Source organism: Panthera leo, chromosome D4 (assembly GCF_018350215.1).
Source record: "Panthera leo isolate Ple1 chromosome D4, P.leo_Ple1_pat1.1, whole genome shotgun sequence".
Classification (NCBI taxonomy): Eukaryota; Metazoa; Chordata; class Mammalia; order Carnivora; family Felidae; genus Panthera; species Panthera leo.
This window is the reverse complement of record NC_056691.1, coordinates 6,838,162-6,859,851: the sequence shown is the minus strand read 5'-3', so window position 1 is coordinate 6,859,851 and position 21,690 is coordinate 6,838,162. Positions and strand designations below refer to the sequence as shown.

The 21,690-nt window shown below is 50.6% G+C and overlaps 1 protein-coding gene across 4 annotated transcripts in view; it reads left to right on the top strand.

The window, feature by feature from the left end:
• Positions 1-21,342, top strand: part of RCL1 (RNA terminal phosphate cyclase like 1) — a 57,030-nt gene extending 35,688 nt beyond the window's left edge. For 2 of the 4 annotated variants that reach the window (XM_042911914.1, XM_042911913.1), the window contains exons 6-9: positions 1,921-2,046; positions 6,026-6,182; positions 10,884-10,987; positions 20,544-21,342. In XM_042911914.1, the coding sequence (XP_042767848.1) occupies positions 1,921-2,046; positions 6,026-6,182; positions 10,884-10,987; positions 20,544-20,694 (538 nt within the window). In that variant the 3' untranslated portion in view covers positions 20,695-21,342. Of the gene's footprint in view, positions 1-1,451; positions 1,574-1,885; positions 2,047-6,025; positions 6,183-10,883; positions 10,988-20,543 lie in introns of all 4 variants that reach the window. The other 2 variants (XM_042911916.1, XM_042911915.1) reach the window with 2 other exon arrangements.
• The last annotated feature ends 348 nt before the right edge of the window (positions 21,343-21,690 follow it).

Sequence of the window (21,690 nt, the reverse complement as noted above, 5' to 3'; positions counted from 1 at the left end):
CAGTTGTCCTCAGTGTAAGCTCCGGAACTAGGAATCCATGGCCCTGGCCCCTGGGGTCACCGTGAGCATAAGATCAGTTATTAATGTACCTGAAAGGATTTTGGAAGCCGTGGATGCCGTGGGATTATGTCAGGACAGTGGCGTTGGTGCTCTCCTTAGGAGAGTGGACAGCCTCGGGCTCAGAAGGACAGCACCTGCCCGGTCCAAAGGTAGGAGACCCGGCACTGTTTATCTCAGCTGCCTGTGGTCAGAAGTACATTCTGGACAGAGGTGGTGATGTAACCGGGCTTGGTGTGGGTATTGAAAAATTCCTCTTTGCTCTTTCCCCATTTTAGGTTTGCCCTTTGTGTCAAGTCAAATATTTATCGAGTGTTTCTGAGTACAGAAATAGGGTGTGAGAGTCATCGGAGAGCTCTGCTCTGTACAGAAGCAGAGCCCCTCTCCTTATGGAATGCATGGTCTTGTTGACGGGCAAGGGCAGCACGTGTGTAGATGAAGAGAGGCGTATGGTAAGGTCAAGAGGAGACCACAGCCCGGCACTGGCTGGAGGGTGTTGGGGAGAGAAGGGGAGCTCGGGGCTGGGACAGTGAAGGGAGGCAGTTCAGGTGGAAGAATCTGGACAGTTTGGGCGAGTGGCGGGGTGCCGAGGTGGGGACGAACCCTGAGCAGACCGATCATAAGATCTGGGAGGACCCGGGCTAATTGGCAGAGTCTCACCGCCATGAGGAAAGGTTGATCTTCCGGCGAAGGTGCCAGACGGATCAGAAAGCGGAGCTGGGTGCCAGCCGCGTTCTTTGCAGTCTCTGAGCATTTTGTTTCTGCAGCTCGAATGGAAATGGAATATGTTATTGACAGTAATTTTTGAGCAGCTGGGCTGGACTGGGCAGACCACACCCCCTGTTCTCCCTGTTGGAGTTGCTGTGTGGGGTGTGTATTGGGGTAGTGGGAAGATCACATGTCCTTACTCGTCCATTTCTCTAGGCTCTTGTCCCACGTACGTAGCCACCTCTTGACTGAACGTCGCGCATCGAAAGTGCTCCGTACTGAATTTTTGATTCGTGGGGTTGAGGAGAGCCGGTCTCCATAATGAAGTCAAATTTTAGATAATTGTTTCCACTTCCTTAAAAACCAGCCTTTTCGCTTGAGTTGCTGATGTCTTTCTCCTTCTCTCTCGGGGGGTGCCCTGGTGTAAAAGTGCCAATTATCAGTATTTTGACTGTAAGGTAGCAGTTGTGAGGAGCCTGTCTTGTCCACAAAAGGAGTAATTGATACTTAAATAATTGAAAATAGGCTCTGTTACAAAAACACCCTGTTTAGATCTTTATAAACAGCTACCGTACTGTCTTTCACTGATCTTTTTCTGCTTTTCCTGTCAACAGAACGGGGGGGGGGGGGCGGTGGATTGGGATTGGCCCTGGTGAGCCCCAGGGTGGTGTCTGTTCTGGCCTCAGGTTCTCAAGGGACAGACTCATCGGTTCCAGCAGTGGGGGGTGGTCAGACAACAAACACTTCAAAGCGAGCTCGGCTCATGCCAGACAGACAGGCGGTCTTCTTCTCTTGTTCCAGAATTGAGGTGAACCATTTCTAGGGGAAGGGAGGGGCATTGGGTAGGAAGTCTAGAGCAGGGTTGGGAACTTGTTATTTTATACTTTCCAACTCTCTATATCTGGGTGTTTCTCACTGTGATCCTTTTATATAATAAGAATATAAAAGTTATATACTAATACGATAACAATTGATGGAAATGCTCTAAAAGTTGAGTTAAAGTGTTACCAAGTTAAGTGATTAAAGACGGGTGCAAAGTAGAATGGCATTGGGAGCCCCGATGTGTTACAGTTCCGCGGGTAGCTGCTGGCTTCAGAACTGACTTCCCTCTGTCCTGGAGTGTGAGCAGGACGCACCCTTAACTGCAGACCGCAGGTACTCTGTGCGTGTGTCACCGCAGATGGCAAACCGGATCGTGGATTCTGCAAGGAGCATCCTCAACAAGTTCATCCCCGATATCTACATTTACACAGACCACATGAAAGGAGTCAGCTCTGGAAAGTAAGTGTGCACGTCTAGAGCCCAATTCTGCAGCCACCCCAGCCTTTTTCCAGTCCTGTTCTGATCGAAATGACAGCTGCCAGCTGTGCTACAGGGCAGCCAGAGGGGAATGATTTCAGAGTTAATTTCCTCCCGACTTACTGCCATCGTCACCTGCAGGCATCTTTGGAGCGCCTGCCGCATGGAAAGTGTCACAGTGGCCAGTGCTGGAGATGAGGGGTCCAGACCCTGGCCTGGGGGAGTTAAAACCCAGGTGCTTCCAGCTTTAAATCACATCTGTTCCCACAAAAAATTAAACGAAACAAGTTCGGGGCACCTGGGTGGCCCAGGTGGCTGAGCGTCCGACTGTTGATTTTGGCTCAGATCATGATCCTGGGGTCGTGGGATCGAGTGCCAAGTTGGGCTTCTTGCCGACAGTGTGGAGGCTGCTCGGGATTCTCTCTCTCCCCCCTCTCTGTCTCCCCCTCTCCTGACTTGTGCGCTCTCTCTCTCGAGCTCTCTCTCACTCTTAAAAAAAAAAAAAAAAAGTTTATAAAGTAAACAAGTTCTGCCACCCTGAGTAAATAACAGTTTAGGGGAAAATGTCCTCTGCCACTGGTCCCAGCCAGTTGGCTTCCCTCTCCATCGAGTGGAACAACACTCTTAGAGCCAGAGAGGGTTGTTATTGCAGATTGGAATTGGGTTTAATTAAACCTTTGTAGAAAACCTCACTTTAGAAAATAAAAAGTTAATGATGATCTGTGTAATGAAAATACTTGTTTTAGGCTTTTGGTTGTATATTTAGAAACCAGTAAGTTAGGCAAGCAATTAAGAACTAATTTTTTTATTATGGAAATGTTAAATACACAGAGAAGTTGAAAGGCTAGCACAGTGAACACCTGTGTATTCCTTCTACTTCTAGTTAACAGTGACTGTTTTGCCAAATCGGCTTTACTTGTGTGTGGGTTTTCTGTGTTCTTGTTTTTGCTGAATCATTTCAATGTGAACGACAGGATCACTAACGCTGGGGAGTCTGCAGCTTGTAGGCTGTGTCTCCTAAAAATAAGAACATCAGGGATTGACTTGTGAGTTCAGACCTCGGTGTTTCTCTGAGCAGGAAGTAGCACACACCCACCCTTGTCCGCGGCCCTTGGATCTGAGCTTTGTTTTGACTTCGGCCGAAGAAGGAGAGCGCAAAGGAGGGGTGAGGGTGATGTGGCGTTTCTGACCTTGATAAGGCCCATGGGAGTGACGAAGGCGATTTCAGCCACGTGGCAGTGGCTCGTGGTTCAGTGCTGCAGAGGTGAAGACGTTGGAGGCTGTAGTTGGGAAAGGATTTGTGTGCACAGCTGGCCCTTCCTTTGGTAGTTGGGAATGTCAGTGATGGTCCTGGACCCCTTTGGGGCACTGCTCTGAAACCACCGGTGTCTTCCTCACTCGTATGGTGGGAGTCATGGTGCCGGCACCGTTAGGTCACCGTAAAGATGGAGCGATCACCCGCGTAAGCCACTAATGCAATGGCTGGCACGTAGTAGGTGCTGCAGAAAAGGTTCCCTTTCTCTTCCCTTCTTGGCCATTCTCCGGGGAGGGGGATCACAGAGCGGTGGGGGAGGATCAGTGCAGCAGCAGCTGTCTGAGGGGTCTGGCCTCTGGCTCCACCAAAGGGTGGCTGAGAATAGAGCAGAGCGGGCTTGAGGCCATGCTGCCCCCGGCTGTGGTGCAGCTGTTTGTAATGCCATCGACTCAGCTGACCCCCGTGTGCAGTTCAGTCCTGTCCTTGCTGAGGGTGAGTAGGAAGCTCACACGGGGATCAAGATGTGGGCGTGATGGAGATTCGTGGGTCATCAACTCCAAGCCCCACTTAAAAAAATTACGTGTAAGAGCAATGCATAACATCAGGTGAGTGTTTGTTTTCTACATCTCAAGCTGCAGAGGACTCATGGTGACCTTCCTTGTCTGTAATGGAAGTGTAAAGCCACAGGGGGGTATTCTCCTCTTCGAGTTCCGCGGGGGATCCCTGTAGTGAGGTTTGCTGCTGACTCTAAGGCTGAGAGAGCGGGTGCTGAGGCCCGGAAGCCCGGGGACCAGAGGTTCCGGGTGGTCTGAGTCAGCTCGTTGACCAGCGTACGCATTTGCCCGTTGGCCCATTTTGATCCTCGCAGTCAGGACCTTAAAAAAATCTGGTCCTTTACCAACTGGGAAGTTTTGGAGGCTGTCACTTGCAAACTGTACTGATGCGGATGTTCAGTGAGGTCGCCTGGTGACCAGCTGCTCTGTCAGCATAACAGGCCCGAGGACACACACACCCCAGGTTGGAGGGGAGATACTGGAGGAATGCACACGGAGCTTCATAGGCTCTCGAGTCCTTTGTTTTTCCTACAACAAATACAGCGTTAAATGGAGCAGTTTCGATTAAACATGAAGTTTATTGGAACAACAACTACACACACTTCAAAAATTTCAGAGATGGAAGAGTCCAGAATTCTTGGGAACTGCAGGTGAGTGGGTTGAAGCAGGGATGGCAGCATATCTTCTGGTTCTGCGTCCCTCTGTTTTCCACTCTGCAAGCTCTCGTGGCTCCGCCTGTACCGCTCAGGGAGCTGGTGCCACGCTTTCCTCCTGGTCAGGTGACTCGAAGGCCACTTCAGCTTGTCCCGTGGCGTGATGGCTGGGTGGCGCGGTGTCCACTGTAGAGCACGAGTCGGAGCGCCCAGAACCTTTGTCCTCAAAGGTGTTAGTTAGTAGCCCTTGGCTGTGTAGACACCATTTTCTTTTAAGAAATTTAGGACTGACCAATATAGTTCTCTCATACAGTGAGCTCACTTAGTGCGTTTGAAACACTATTAATTTTATGATTTTATGCACAGTTTTTCTGAAGCAGGTATCTTGGCTAGTCTTGTGCTGGACACGTAGAAAGTGCTTCAGGAACACGTGTGTTGAATTGGGTTAAAGGAGGCACGTGGGTGCCATGATTGCATGTGGAGTGTACATCTGGGACATACACATTTAAAAGGCACCAGGCAAAGTAGACATCTGTGAAATGTTAAATTTGGAACTTTTAGGGGAGAGAGACTTGTTTTTATTGTTTGTGGACCGATTTTGTTTTGTGTCAGACTGGTTGTCGCTGAGCTCTCTAGGAGCAGGAACACTCGTGTACGTGGTGCCCCACGTCCTGGCCACAGAAGCGTTCCGCCACGTTTGTTGGGGTGCGTGAACAAATGAGTCAGCAGTGATTCTGGACAAGAAAGGCGTTAGCTTCTGGCTGTTGGTAGTAGAAACACAGCGGAAGAGGACGCGGTGCTAGCTGGTTATCTCAAATGAATTCTGAGGTGGGGATGTTCCTTCATCCGAGGTGTGCCATCCCTGGGCCTCTTCTGGCTCTTGTGGTACTTCCTCATCACGGGGGATGAACAGCCTGATGTTTCAGGTGGCCTCCAGGCTGCTCCTTCCTTCTGGATTGGTTGAGGGCCCAGTACTGTGGTAGAGAACTCTCGTAGGCTTTGAAGTCTGGAAGACCTGCCTTCGAAACGCGTCTCGGTCACTTGCTGGCAGTGTGGACTTGGTGCAGGTTGCTTTGTTTCTCTCCTGTTACATGGATGATAATACTTACCTTGCAGACTTATAGTGTCAGACCCCTAGCTCAGAAATTGGCCATCAGTAGGTGCTTGATATCTGGTAGCCCTTGTTAACGCTGCTTTATACGTCGATGGTGACAAACTCTCACAGTGGGGTCTCTCACAGGGTAGGCGTTGGGGGAAAGAGGGGGAAGGTAGGGCCGGTAGGAGAAGCAGTGCAGACTCGGGCCTCCTTTGGTTCTGCCCTGCATGCTCTCGCTAAGTCATTTGTATTTCTAGTGTAAGGTGGTGGGAGTGCTGGCAAGGCTTGGTGTGGCCAGACAGAAGGCCATCAGAAAGATGTTTGTGTTCTCTTTCCTTTTGCGGGTGGATGTGCACCCCCCACTTTATCAGCCGTACTCACGTCCATGCCTTTGAATCTCCAGGTCTCCGGGTTTCGGGTTGTCACTGGTTGCGGAAACCACCACCGGCGCATTCCTCAGTGCCGAGCTGGCCTCCAACCCCCAGGGCCAGGGGGCTGCCGTGCTTCCGGAGGACCTCGGCCAGAACTGCGCCAAGCTGCTGCTCGAAGAGATCTATAGGGTACGTCTCGGCCTCTGCAGGTCTGGGAGCGGTGCCATCAGGGAGCGGTTCGCTGTCTCTCATTCTTACTCCTTAGCAACTTTCTTCTCCTCCGAGGGCTTGAGCCAAGGAATTAACTTCTTCCTGTGCATTCAGCAATTTAGCATTAACTAGTTTAATAGATGAGGTAAGCTAGTCAGTGAGCAGAGATCCAGCCCCTCTGGTTTGGGATACAGAGCAGGTAAGTTTAATGGGGAGAGGAAAGAACTGGAACAAGAGAGGGAAGGTAAAAATGAAGCACGTTTGGTGGTGACTGGCCAGGTGAAGAGCAGACACTGCCTTGACCACACAGGTGCCTTCTCCCGGCTCCCCCAGTCTGGCCGTAGGGGAATGGGGGTGCGCTCTTCTCAGATTTCTCAAGAGAAACTGGAAATCTGGATTTGTATGTGACAGTTCAGATAGAAAATAATATCAACAGGCCGCATTGTGCAGCGTGCTCTCAAGCACAGAAGAATGTCTTGGGAAGGCAGTCCTGCGTCCAAGCGTGGTCGGGGCTTGGAAGGGTCCGCGCACGGGACGGCGGGAGTGGGACATGGCCTGCCCTCTCTGTCGCCACGGTGCTTTCTCTGCCCGTCCAGACAAGCGGCACACACGCTGTATGTGCTCACACGCTGTTCCCTAAGATAGTTGAGGTGACCTCAGAGAAGCAAGGAAGAAACTAGGAAGGAAGGAAAAATGATGGCAGGAGAAAATAAGATGAAGCCACCTGAAAATACATTCTTCGTGACCTTACACGCTTTATTTAGTGGGGAGTCCCAAATCTGGCTCCAGGGTTTGTTACCCTGCACTACCTTTTGTCTTGGTTCCATGTCAGGAAGCCCAGGCTTTCCCTCTGACGTGTAGAATCCAGGCTCTGAGGGACAGTCACTGCCCTGCTGTGGATGCGAGGGCCCACGTTTCAGAACTGAGCACAAGTGGGAACCATACTCTGGGTGATGCGCTACCAGATGGCGTGTAGCATTTGTAACCTGTCTTTCTTCTCTAGCTGAAGGGCCTTTCGTCTCTGTATTTGTCTGTGTATTTATTCTCGGACACTAGACATCTCTGTGGTACTTTTCTGGAGTCTCCCGGGGAAGCTTTGCCGTGTTTAAAGCAGCAAAACTCACATGGGAGCCCAGTGAAGAAATAAGACCAGTAAGGCGGGTAGAGTGGTGATTTTTTTTTTTTTTTCTTTCCTTTTTCCTTTTTCCACTGTAGCTGATTAACCTCTGAGGTAGGGTGATGCTTGGGCCATGGGTATTGATCCCTGTACAGGCCTCACTAAGGAAAACAGCTTATTAACGCCGTCTACTCCCCTGATCCAAGTCAGCATTCTTGAAAATATGTTACCGGTCCCAGGGTGGAACAAGTAAGAATGAACTGTTTCTTCAGAGTTGATTAAAATTTCCAGGTCTGAAATGGCTCTATTTAACGTCCATCTGATTAAAATGGAGGACAGACTGTACCTGTCTGCGTCGGAGTGCCTCGATCGTCTGGCCTCCGCTTTTTTGATGCTAAACCAGCCCAACGTTTGGTGCTACATTCAGTGATTTTTGAAAGATGGGTGGTAACCGGAAGCTGGGAGTGAACGATCGAGAGCTCGCTCTGCCTGTTACTTAGTTCAGGAAGATTGTCATCTCGGCATTTATGAGGGAAGACTGCATCCTGTGGTGACTGGCAGGCGCTCTCTGTGACCGTGGGGACGCTGCTGTCTCTTTCTAGCTGACCTGGGGGCATCAGAAGCATCACGTTACAGAATAGCCCAGTGGGGGCCCACGAGCACAGCTGGAGTGTATGTTACATCCCTGTAAAGAGCAGATTGTAAGCCTCTGGGTGAGAGCACAGCCCATCGTCAGTCCACCCGAGAGGAAACGTGCAGTCTGGATTAGGTTATTTTATTTTATTTTTTCTTTACGCTCCAGTTAAGTTCTGTTTTATACCATCGCCTTATGCCTGGACCAGGTTTTTTGCCTTTGTTTTTAATCATTGAGAAAACTGTGTGTGTGTCTGTGATCCTTAATTGTCAAAAGGATGAAAACGCTTTATGCTTTCCTGAATAATTTTTCATAGGTGTGTGATATGATATGGTTTAAATGAGTCATAAAATCCATCCCTTGGGGACACCTGGGTGGCTCGGTTAAGCGTCCAACTTCTTTTTCTCGATATCAGCTCAGGTCACGATCCCATGGTTCGTGAGATCGAGCCCTGTGTCAGGCCCAGCATTCCTGTGCAGACAGCGTGGAGCCTACTTGGGATTCGCTCTCCCTCTCTCTGCCCCTCCCCTGTACACACACAGTCTCTGTCTTTCTCAAAATAAGTAAATAAACCTAAAAAAAAAATCCATCCCTTGGAGGGTTCCCGCTTATTTTTTACCAGCGTTTTAACCCTCTGGTCTAATCCCTCGTTTCATTTATGTCTCCTCTGTTCCCAGGCCCCCTTGATTACGCTGCAGGCTCTCTGGGGCTGCGTTTCTCATCTGCCTTTCGTTGCCACCACCTGCTGCCCTCCTCGCGTCCGCCTGCCTCTCTAGTATCTTCTGTAGACCAGGTCTCCCCCTGAGATACTGATCTGATCGATTCCCCCCTGTGCTCAGAGACCTTCTCCATCTTCTCACTTTCCCAAGATAAAGTCAAAACCCTCAACCTGGTTAGAAAAGCCAGTCTGTGTACGTCCTCTTCTTCCCATGGTCTCTCCTTCTCCTCTGCAGACAGCAGGCAGCCACTTCGCTGGCCTCCTGGCTGCTCCTTGCTGGCCCTGGGTCCAGTTTCCCCCGTCCTCCTGCTGTCCCCTCCAGGGCCAGCTCCCGTCCCCCTCCCCAGAGCCTCCCTCTGCTGCCAGCTGGGTGACAGCCCTCTCCTGCCCGCGTTGGCAGCCCCAGTGGCCACACCCCCTCTGCTGCATAGCACTGGCTCCACTTGAATTGTCCCCATTCCTGCCCCTGTATCATCTTTGCCACAAGACCAGAGCCACTCAGTACAGGTTCTACACCCCGTGCCTCGGGGGTAGTCCCGTCACTCCCTCCGTGGTATCCTGTGCACAGACCCTGACATATTTATCGCACTAAAATATCGGTCCAGCACGTACTAGAAGTCCGTAAGCATGGTAGAATAGCAACACAGTGATAAGAAGGAGAGACTGAAGAGAACAGTTTAACTTTAGACAGTTGTGAGAGGGAGCAAGTTCTGTCAAACAGAGTTAGTTTCCTTGGGCCTCCTGTTCTCCGTGTGGGTCAGGTTTTCCTTTGTAGATGGAAATACGTACGCAGTAACTTCTTAAAATTTGCTAAACGAGGTGAATATTGTCCTTTACTATCTCCAGTGGTTTGCGAAGAGCAGTGGATTTTCATAAAGGCCAGCTGTAGCAGAAACCCCTTTATTTTCTGACTGTTGTCACAGAGTGTGACACAGAGAATGAGTGTCTGTGCCTGAAAACTGACTTATCCGCTACCCTGCCCCCACTAACAGAGGACAGAGGCGTACCCACATAAACAGTGGGTGCACAGTCCGAGAGAGCCTCGCCGTGGACAGGGATGCACTGTGTTAGAAACCGGGTTTCTTACTGTGACGTGTGCCAAATACATAGAGATCCAGGGTCATCCTGCTTTCATTGTGGACAGTGTTAAGTTTGAATGGTTCGAAATCAAATTACCCCAGGAGGAATGATGAGAGATCAAGACAAATTTAAGGGCACAGATGTCAACAGCTGTCATGCAAGCCTCTGCTGAAGCAAAATGGTGGCAGAGGTGGACAAATTCAAGAGCGAAAGAAGAAGGGCAACCAAAGCAATTGCATCTCAGGAGAGAGTTTTGGTCTGCGTTCTGATACGGAAGAAAAGGAAGGAGGAGTTGGGGGGAGGGGAAGAACGCACCCTCAGTAAGAACTGAGGGGGTGATCATAGTCGTTGCCCAGGTTTAAGGCGTGCACAGGGAGAGGTGGAGGCCCCTGGAGCGTGGCCGGCCGTTTCTGAGTGTGGCAGAGTGTGTGCACAGGTGGTGCCCGTGGAAGGTGATGTTCCATTCACGTCACCTTAACTGTGGTGCTCCGTGACAGATCAGATCAATAGAAGCAACCTTCATTTAGCCCTGGGTATTCAGCTATGGAACCGAGTGCACGTTTTTGCCCGTATGTCCTGCCGCGGCTTTAGTTCCAAAGGCAAAGTGGCGTTTTTCACTAGATGCGCCTCAGTAGACTTGAGTGTCTATTCGTTCTCATAGTCTCCGCGATTGCAGTTCTTTTTTTTAAATTTTTAAAAATTTTTAACGTTTATTTATTTTTGAGAGAGAGAGAGAGAGAGAGAGACAGTGCAAGCACGAGAAGGGGCAGAGAAGGAGACACAGAATCCAAAGCAGGCTCCAGGCTCTGAGCTGTAGCACAGAGCCTGTCGTGGGGCTCAGACTCATAAACAGTAAGATCATGACCTGAGCCGAAGGATGCTCAACCCGCTGAGCCACCCAGGTGCCCCTGCAGTTGTTTTTATTAACTGTTTACCCCCTTGAAGTTAGTTGGTATAGGATCGCTCTTACAAGACCGGTATTGTGTTTCATTATTGCTTGAACTTTGTTGCCTGCTCGTCTGTGCTTCAGATATTCTGGGTGTCTGTGGTTTGTTTCCTTCTCTCTGTTTTGTTGGTTTTCCATTTTCCGGTTGGTAGAACGATTAATCTCGAAAGTGTTTGTGTTTACAGGGTGGATGTGTTGACTCGACCAACCAGAGCCTGGGTCTGTTGCTCATGACCCTTGGACAGCAGGATGTCTCCAAAGTCCTGCTAGGACCGCTGTCTCCCTACACGTGAGTCGTTTTTCTTCCACCTCGCGCCGTGCCATCCAGTTCGATCTTGCAGCTGCACAAAACCACCCGGGTGTCGTACTGCGTGTAGCTTGTCGCCGTGAACGCTTGCTCGTACCGTTGCTTACATGAACCGGAGGTTGTCACCCTAAACCCGGTATTTAACGAGGATTTTGCTTCACATCCTTTCTTGTAGCTTCATCATTCCCGTGTGTCATTCCCATGATATGAGAGTTACGTGAGAAATACCAGACAGTTCTTTTGTCTGTGCTTTAGACTTTGTTTCCATTTTAAAGGTAAACTGGTTCTGTTAATAGCTTGGATTTTGTTGTTCTTTAAATCCCTCTTTTCCTTAGCTGTGGCAAAAAGGACTGTCTTTTTGTCCAAGATGATAGGGTGTGAGCAGGCTGGAAAGCCGGAGGAAGAGACAGAGTTCGTAGGCATGCTGCTGGACTAGCGGGAAGTTAGGTGAGTTTGAGGTTGTGGGTGTCCTCCAGAGTTGACGGCTAAGGCATTAAAGCAAGCACTCTCCAAAAAGAGCAGCTCTCAGAAGACTTCAGTGATACACGGCACAGGGGGAGAAGCATTTCCCACTGATAGTACTTGAGGTTGCCGTAACAGCCTGTTGGAGCGCTGATGTCTGCGAGTGTGTACTTATCCACTCGAGATCATTCGTACTCATCTGTGAGTGGGGAGCAGGGCCGGCTGGGCCTCATGGGAGGAAGTTTTCAGGTAGATATGAGACTGAACTGTCCTTTTTCGGTTATCATGGTACCGATGCTGTATGTCTGAAAGGTACAGTACTGTGATAACTGAAGAATGATGGTGCCATCACATTGAGAGAGGGGGCGAGCACAGCCATGGGGTGCTGCGTTCTCCGCCATGGCTCCAGGGGCCTGGAGACAAAGAGCTCAAAAGACATTCTTAAGGAGGCTTCTTCTTTTTTTTTTTTTTTTTTTTTGATTAATGGGGGGAGGTTGTTTTGAACAGGGAGGTGGAAGAGAGAGAGTCCATTCTGTTAACAGTGGGGGAAGACTGGTAAGCAGGAAGCCGGTGAGGACCACACGGTCTCCCAATAACTCATCTAAAGTATCTCACAGGACATGGGACCCGAAATTGAGTAAATGGCACACTCACACCGGGGGTCAGCATTGCTGAGATAGACTTGGTAATTCAGGCATTCGGAGAGGAGGAGGTCAGGGCTAGGAGCACAGCACTCCCGAGTGCAGAGATTTGCTTCCCGGAGAGAGTTTCCTGGAAGCTGCTGACAGTCTGCGGCCGCCATGGCCCCTTCAGCCAGGCATCCGTTCTCACTGCTGCTGCTTTGCCCACGTCTGTCCGCCTCAGGGCAGCAGAAGGCCTCCTGCTCACACAGCACCAGGCCCTGTCTTCAAATGCATGTGGTCGTGGGCCATGGGGTTTGGCAGAACGTGGCGTGAAAAACAGAATGTATGTTTTTATTTTTCCTTGACGGTTTTTTTCTTTTGGAGATTTTTTTTTTTCTTCAGTTTGGCTACAGGGCCTTTATAATCTTTTCAAGTCAGCAGCCCCTGTGGAGATGGCCAAGATGTGACTGACATTTTTAAAAGTTCCTGTGTCCTCCTTGACTCACTTTTCACCAAACATTAATTGCGGTGTCCTGTCTTCCAGAAACCTTGCCTAAAATTATACCGTCTCCTGGGAAAACAAAGCGGTCTGCTCTGAATGGAGCTTCAGAGGAATAGGACAGATTGTAAAATTATGTGTTTTAAGACTTGGGGCTCGGACTTACAGGACATTTGTCCTCTGGGTTACCTGCCTCCCAGGGCTTCATGTAAGAGGGGCTGCCATGGGTGGGAAAGGACTGCCTACCTTCTTTTTGGTACTTTCTGGTAAGCTAGCATTAGGGTGGGGGTAAGGAGGTTTGTTTTTGAAAGCTGTATTTTTGAAAGGATCTGTTTAGGATCCTTTTTTTTTTTTTTTCCTTAATTTTATTTATTTGTTTTTGGGAGAGCACAAGTGGGGGAGGGATAGAGAGACGGGAACAGAGGATCCGAAGCGGGCTCTGTGCCTATAGGCTGACAGCAGCAAGCTCGACGTGGGGCTCGAACTCACAAACCGCAAGATCATGACCTGAGCCGAAGTCGGACGCTCACTCGACTGAGCCACCCGGGCGCCCCTGTTTGGGATCCTTTATCCTCGTGGAAGGCTCTGGTGGTCCAAAGTGACAAAGGGGCAAAGGTGGGAAGAAATATATGTCCTTCAGGGACGCAGCAGGCGAAGCTAACATCGTACTTGTATACGGCGAAGGGTGGAAAGGGATGGAATCCGCAATGAGGACAGCCACACTTGGGAGGAGCAGTTTATCCTAATCCAGTTCAGGAGCTTTTGAGGTCAAACTGTTGCACTTAGTTTTATGCGCAGTTAAAGTCCTAAAAGTCCGTTTTCTGAAACCTCAGATTTCTAATGAAAACCAGAAGCAAGACCCTCTTTGGTTTAAAGAAATGTATTCTGGCCCTTTGCACATTTTGATTTTTATAGATAGCTTTTCAAATGTCTGTTGACAGAGCACTGGGAGTAAGGAGGATGTTTTTTCTTGCTTTCAAATCCTTTCTGGAAAATAAGGGTCTCTGTGTTCTTCTTTTCCTCTTCCCTCTGTCTTACTTCAGGAGATTGCCGTTGGCTTCCTGTGTTACTTGAGAAAGTAAGTCTGTATGTGTGAAATTCTTCAGGAAGGCCAGAGAGATTTTTTTTCCCCGTAGAATAAAATAGTGTTGGATGGCATGCCGGTACGTGTATGCTCTATTTCTGTTGACTTCGTTGAGTTTTAGATAGTTACAGTTGGCGGTGGTGGTTCTGCCTTTCCCTCAAAACGCTTAACTTTACAGTTTAGGGGAGGATTTACACTTCATGTGAAGCAGGTTTAACAGCAAGGGAAATACTAATGAGCATCTTAATTGGCGCTTTTGGGAATTGTTCACGATCGGGGGCTGCGGTTACCAGAGCGTTCTGCGTCCTGCCGGTGCGCAGGCATCAGAGCCCCCCCTGTGTGCGTTTCAGTTCTGGCTCTGCCCTGGAGCACGGGAGACCGTGGACAAGGCACTGAGCGGGTCTGCGCGTCTGTGTCCTCGGTAGTGAAGGTGGCTGAGCGGTCCTGCGGCCCTGGGTTTGTGGAGGTGGTATGAGACTTTAATGAGGTCGGGTACCTAGTCCTCCCAGCCGTGCGGTGTGCCTGACAGAGCTCAGTCTGTGCTGAACAGCGAGGTTCCTGCCTCCACATCCCCTCTGTCTGGGAAGTCCAGTGTCCCGCTAAGGTCACTTTGGACACCTGGAGGCCTAGTAAACTTGCGTTGGGTATTCTCAGGCCTGAAGTCACCGTAAATTGTCTGTTCAGCGACTCTAAATCTGTGTCCGTTATGAGCAACTTCCTGCAGTTGTTTTACTAAACAAACCATTCCCGTCTTACGTACTATTCCCGAGAATTGTGTAGGTCGGTTTCTTCAACAAGCACTTACAGTATTTACTGTTGTCCAGATGTTGTTTGAAGTGCTTTCAGAATATGAATTCACTTAGTTTTCATGATGACCCTATGGGGGGGGGGGTGATAAAAGCAGGTAGGTACCCTTCGCTGTCCATCTTACAGGTGGGGGGTTGGGGCACAGAGAGGTGGAGCCACGTGCCCGGAGGCACATGGGTCAGCCGTGGGGTTCTGACCGAGACAGTCTCGTCCAGAGTCCCTGCGTCCCTGACGCACTGAGCTCTTGTGTAAGAGCTGGGATTGCATCCACGTTGCTGGGCTCCACGCACTTTGCTGCCTGGGGCAGGGTGCCACGCCACGTCTTTTCAGAGTCCTCGTTTCAAATTCTGCCGTAAAACGATCTCCTTCTATCTTTAGTTCGAAGTCTAAAATAAATCATGCCACTTTGTTTTTTTCTAACTTGAATAAATGACCTCTTTCCACTGCTTGTGAAGAGCTGGGGAGCGAGAGCCTGGTGGCCCTTTTGTCACTGACTGATGGGGATGGGGGGCTCCCGTCCCATGTGTGGTCTGGCGCACAGCCTGCGAATGACGCCCGGCTGTTTGGGTCCAGTCGCTCAGTTGCTGTCTGGAAGCTGGCGGGGCGCCGCCGCACCTCACGTTTGGGGGTGCCTGCGGTGCTGCAGGGCCCTGGCACTCTTATTATCACACGGTCAGAGCCCCGGCACGGAGCTGGCGTACGGGAAAAGCACGCGATATCGTCAGTTTTCCAGATGAAACAAAATTCGGTTTGTGAAGGCAGCAGGAGGCAGGGAGCCAGGCTGGGAGAGATGTGGGTCCCAAGGCCGAGTTCGGCCGAGAGCTCACGTTCACTCTCGGAACAGAGGCCAGCGGGCTTTGGGAAAGCCGCTGTTTGGCCACAAAAAGCACCGCCAGTGTGTTTTTTAAAAGCTGCTGTGTAATGACTCTGGGGACCCCATTGAGCAGGTTCTCTTCCTGTTCCCGCGTCTTTCCCCTCCACTTGCAGAGCAACGCCCGAGGCCTGAGAAGCAGGCGACCCTAATATCGAAGTGCCTTGGTGGAGCAGGAGGCGGGACCGTCTGTCCGGGTTGTGTCTGTGGAGCGGCCCGAGAGAGCGCTGTCCCGCGACCTCTCATCGCCTCCGTCAGGCTTCTGAAGGCAACGGGGGCTGTGTTTCAGAGGTGGGCGAGCCACCTGGCAGGTCCCGGGCACTTGGGGTTCGGGGGGCAGGTGAGCGGGAGCCCACTGGCCTCCACCTGGTGACCAGCAATGGTGGCGGAACAGCCCCCACTTGGCAAATAGACAGGAAGGCTGCTCTGTGTGCTCCAGGATTCTCCGAAACCTGCTTGTCAGACGGACTGGAGGCTTTCGTGGAAAAGGAGGTTGTCGTTTTCGGTTTTGTTCTTCTAAAAACAAGTCACTTTTTCCCGAACAACAACCAGAGAAGCTCACGGCAGGTACGGTTGTCTAAGTCAGGGGTTCGGACCTTCGCGCGGGAGTTGTGCAGGAAGAATCCCAGCCACCTCTGCAGGTACACGGAGCAGTGCAGGTGGTCGCCGCTCCGCTGAGGGACAGGGCTGCCGTGAGCGCGCCGCACGTCACTCCCGGCTGGCCGGCGGCCGCGTGCTGTGTCCAGCAGGCGAGCGCGCGCGGTGCGCCGTTGGCGTCCGGGGGAGAGGGAAGGGCGGGAGTGGGGCCTCTCGGGCCCGGGTGCGGGCGGCGGAGAAGGGCGCCGGCCGGCGAGGATGTGACTTGGTTAATGACTTGTTTCATCCCTTCAGGAGACCGTTAAGATTTAACGTCGCCTGTGGTTAGGGTCTCGGCTTCTGGAGAACCGGGCCGGAGGCGGGAGGACATTCCGAAGGCTGCCCCCAGCCCCGCAGGCGGGCTTCCCCAGCCGGGCAGGCGGGCCGGCAGAACACCTTGTAAAACGTGGACCCCACCAGGTCCAAAGGCCGCAAATACCCTGGAGCTGCAAATATGCAGGCCTGCATCCTTCTCCTGGAGCCCGGGAGCCCAGGAGCGCGCGGGGGCCCCTCGGGGATTCTGCCAGCTGCCCAGGGGGTCTGGGTTTTCCAGCACAGTCGACTGATTCACGGTGCGGCCGGCCGGGGAGGCCCTGGGAGCGGAGCGTGCCTGGGCTGCGTTAGCGCTCAGGCCGCGAGAGAACAGACTGTTTTCTCCTTAGAACGCAGACGGGGTGAGGTGGCTGTGCCCTCCCCCTGGCTGCCAGCTGGAAGCTTTGCCCACGGATGCAGCTTGTTGATCCGTGGGTTTGATGTGTTTGTTTTCTCTCCTGGGACAGCCTCGGGGGTGTGGTGAGGCTGGGACAGAGAGCGAGAAACTGAAATGTTCAGTTGGTGAGAAGACCGGGAAGCCAGCAGGGGAAGAAGCGACTTCCCCTCCCTGCCGGGAGTGTGGACGGCACTTGTCAGGACTAGCCCTGGCTCCTGACTTCCTTTTGCTGCCTCCTCACCCAGCGGTGCCCAGCAGCTGGAGTGGCTGTGAGCAGTAGACGAGGTCTTTGCCCTGGAGGTGCTTTACCCAAAGGGGACGGGGCAGTTGTGAGCCCATGGCGCACGAGCAGTAATCGGACACCACGAGCAGGGCCGGGAATGCTGTCCTATCTCAGAGAGGTTGCCGGCTGGGGAAGCCTCGCCGGAGAGTTGGCAGATGGGATGTCGCTTTATTTATTTTTTTAATTCCTTTAATTTTTTAATGTTTATTTATTTTTGAGAGCGAGGCAGAGAGCAAGTGGGCGGGGGGCGGGGTGGGGGGGAACAGAGAGAGAGACAGGGAGACACAGAATCCGAAGCAGGCTCCAGGCTCCGCACTGTCAGCATAGAGCCTGACGCGGGGCTCGAACTCACAGACCGTGAGATCATGACCTGAGCCGAAGTCGGACGCTCAACCGACTGAGCCACCCAGGTGCCCCTGGGCTGTCGCTGTAAAGATGGAGATGAAGAGAGAGCCGAGAAGTGAGGGGCTTTCCTGTGAGCGCACCCCATGCACCAGAACTGCTTTCTGGGGTACTCTTTCTTCTCTTAGTCCCTGAAATGCTGGTCACGTCAGCCGGACGGGGTGAGGGATTGTCCCAGCCCCATTTCTCCTTTTTGCCCTTTCTCTCCTGTGTAGGTGGAAAGACAGAGGGACAGGAGGGGGTGGAAAATGCACCCCAGGAGGTGCCCCGCGCTCAGTTGTGTCTACACGGTGTGAGCGCGGGAGCCAGGTTCAGTATGTCTTCTGAACTTCACAAATACCGTATATATGTATTCTAATCAGTGGTGTTGAGATATAATTCACGTGCCACACAGTTAGCCCATTTAAGGTGTGCAGTTCAGTGGTTTTTAGCATATTCACAAAGTCGTGTAACCATAACCACAAGTTTAGAACATGTTGGGCACCGCAGGTAGAAGCCCTCTGCCCGTTCACAGTGGCCCCCGGCCCTCCCCATGCCCGGCCCGGGCCCCGAGGCCCTGGCCAACCACTGGTCTGCTCTCTGCCTCCAGGGTCGGCCTCTTGTGGCCACTTCACATACATGGGCTCCTGCAGCGTGTGGTCTTCTGCGTCCGGCTTCTTCCCTAGTGTCAGGATTTCAGAGTTTGCGCTGTGGCTGGGTCAGTGCCGCCTTCCTTTTCTAGGCCGAATAATCCGCCGTTTTGTGTAGGCACTCAGCAGTTGATGGGCATTCGGGTTGCTTCTGCCTTTTTGACTGTTTTTGAGCAATTTTGTCGCAGACCTTTGTGTCAGGCCTTTGTGTGGGCGTATGCTGCATTCCTCCTGCGCACGTACCTGAGAGGGGAGTTACTGGGTCATGTGGTAGCTTCTTATTTAGGATTTAACCGCCAGACTGGGAACACAGCGTGTTCCCTTCCAGCCAGCAGCGAACGGGGGTTCTAACTGCTTCACATCCTCACCCCCACCTGTGTTCTCTCTCTTTTTGATTGTGGCCCTTCTATAGGGTGTGAGGTGGGACCCCATAGTGGTGTTTTCATTTCCCTCATGACTAATGATGTTGACCATCTTTTCACGTGCCTATTAGCTATTTGTAAGGCTTTGGAGAAATGTCTATTCACATCCTTTGCTTATCTTTAATTGTATTTCTTGTCTTTCTGTTTTTGTTTTCTGAGTTGTAAGAGTTCTTTATATAATCTCGATACCAGACTCTTATCAGGTATATGATTTGCAAATATTTTTTTCCATCCTGAGAGCTGTCTTTTTACTTTCTTCATAATGTCTGTTGATGTCCAAAAGTTTTTAATTTTGATGATGTCTCATTTTGTGTGGCTTTTTTTTTTCTTTTCTTTTATCACTCTGTGTTCGGTGTTGTATTTAAGAAACTTGGGGCGCCTGGGTAGCTCAGTCGGTTAAGCGTCCAACTTGAGCTCAGGTCATGATCTCACAGTTCGTGAGTCTGAGCCCCGCATCAGGCTCTGTCAGGCTCAGAGCCTGGAGCTTGATTCGGATTCTGTGTCTCCCTCTGTCTCTGCCCCTCCCCCACTCATGCTCTGTCTCTCTCTCTCTCAAAAATAAACAACAACAACACACAAAAACCAATGTCTACCCCAAGATCATGAGGATTTACTGCTGTTTTCTTCTGTGACTTCCATAGTTTTAGCTGTTCTTAATCCATTTTGAGTTAGTTTTTATGTATGCTGGCAAGAGAGGGTCCAACTTCATCATTCTGTATGTGGAGTCATTCAGCACCATTTGTTGAACAGATTATTCTTTCCCCATTGAATTATCTTGGCACCCTTTTTGAACATCAACTCACCATAAGTATGTGAGTTTATTTCTTGACTCTCAATTCTTTCGCATTGGTCTTTATGTCTAGAATCAGTCTTTTGAAAGCTCTTTAGGTGATTCCATAGCAGGCCCATTAGAAGCATCTGGCCAGGGTAGGGAGTTTGGATGGTTCATTTGGGGGGCAACACAAGGTTGCTGGATATTTCATTATAGACATGCAGACCATCTCTTTTAAACTAAGCCAGTATTCCCAAACTTGCCTGAAAAGAATCACTAGGGTTACTTGTAAACAATAGATTTCTGGCCCCTGTGCCCTGGGGAGATGGGGCCTGGTAAGGGGTGGGGAGGGCCTGTCTTTGTGTTGGCCTGTGCTTCTAGGCTCTGCCACTGGACCCTTGTTCCCTACCAGTTGTTAGTTGAGTAAAACCTTCAGGAACTTGTGTGTTCAGTGAACACTCCAGGTGAGTCTTCTGGTTGGGCCAGCTTGGGGAGATGTTGAGTCGGCTAGGGCAGACCAGTAGAAGTCGCTTACCTGTCCCATGGTCCTTCCGCGCAATTGCTGTTCCCAAGGTGCTGTTGGGATGCAGCCATCATTCTGTCTTAAAGGAGATGACAGGAAACCGCCCCGTGAAACTCCTTGTCATGTTTACTGTGAGCTCCTCCCTGGCCTCCTGCCATATACACACAAATCTTGTCATATCCAAGTTTCTCCCCCCCACCCCCTCCTTGTTTATTTAAATTTCCATAGTACTTTTAAAGAATATTTAACTTGTCTCCCTCACTAGATTGAACACTTCATGACAGAAGGGATTTTTTGTTGACTGCAACATCCTCAGCACCAAGGACAGTGCCTGGTACATAGTAGGCACTCAGTAAATCTGTGTGGAGTGAATGGAAGGGTTTTGTTGCGGTTGAGGAGCAAAGAGAAAGACTTTGCTCTATTTTGGCATCTTCTTGGTTTTACCTCATGATGCTGCGAGTCACGGGAGTACATGTTTCTCTGCCTGCGCTGCTCAAGACTAACGCTGTGTTTATGTCCCCTCAACTGCGTGGGACCGAATGACTTCTGTGTCATGTACTCACCTTGGACCTTTTAAAAATGTGTTTATCTTGTATCGTGTGCATCTCTATAGGCTGTCTAAATCCACTTTGGAAACTGGCAGGCTGTGAAGAAGTACTGTTCAATGAGCTTTGATGAGCAGTTCTTAATTTTAGATATTCTTGATCTGTGAAAGTAAGAGCTTGGGTTCTATGTGGGGGAAGGAGAATTTGTTTTGAAAATCGAATTCCTTTTTCACTCCTTCCTCCTTTTTTTTTTTTTTTTTCTCCTTTTCAGGATAGAGTTTTTGCGGCATTTGAAGAGCTTTTTCCAGATTATGTTTAAAATTGAAACCAAGCCATGTGGCGAAGAACTCAAGGGTGGGGATAAAGTGCTGCTGACCTGCGTTGGCGTTGGCTTCTCCAACCTTAGCAAGACCCTCAAGTGATACTGTCACAAGATGAGGCCCCAACGCCTACAAGCAAAGCAGACGCTTGCCACGGACACCCAAGGGGACCAAGTCCAAATTCATCCAGGACAGGAGAGCCTCTTACCTTAAGGATTTCTTCATTTTCCATTAAAAACAAAGCCAGAACATTTAAATAAAAGACCTCTCTGTGTCATGTGGTTTCTAGCCGTTTCTGCAGTGGCATTGACACTCCTCAGGAAGCCCAGTCACGACCAGAGCTCCCGTAGCCCACGGGGAGGAAGAACGTGCCTTCAGGACACAGCTGTGTTGCTGGAGCAACCGCGCCCCTGCATCTCGGCAGGGCTCACTCCGCCTGCATCCCCGGCTTCTGTCGTGGCGCTGTTCTCCAGACCTGCAGGGTCCGTTACAGTTTCTTCTGCGAGGACTGACCACTTTGAGCCTCGGTTTCTGGGTAGGGATTAAATGAGACCATATGGGTGGAAGCTCTTTATGTGGAACGCACGTGTCAAAAATCGATAATGTGAAACTAATTTGTCCCTCGTCTTGTGAACGGACTGATATCTTGGAGGCAGCTACCACTCTTCTCCGGTCCGTCACGTGTATATGTGGGGGGATGAGTGTCTGCAGAGGGCAGGGCTCGATTAAACTTATTGGATATTTTCTGTATCTCAGGTGTGATGTAGATTTTATTATCTTGTTAAGAAAATTCAAGAAGGGCATTTTATTCCATTGAAATGTATAATGTAACGACATTGATCTCCTGATTTAAACTTCTGTGTATAATAGTGTCAGAATCTGGAGTTTTACCCTACTTGCGAGCTAATAAGTTAGGTTATTACTGTTCCGTGGGTGCCAGCAGAAGTCCCGCGAGTCTTGCGTCAGAGACAGAGAATTTTACTACCTGGAGCGCAGCAAGCAGCATGAGCTTCATGTTTGTGTCGCTTTCCCTGCCCCCTGCTGACGTGGAGGGACCCCAGGCAGACAGATGCCACGGGAGCAGCAGTTTGCATCACC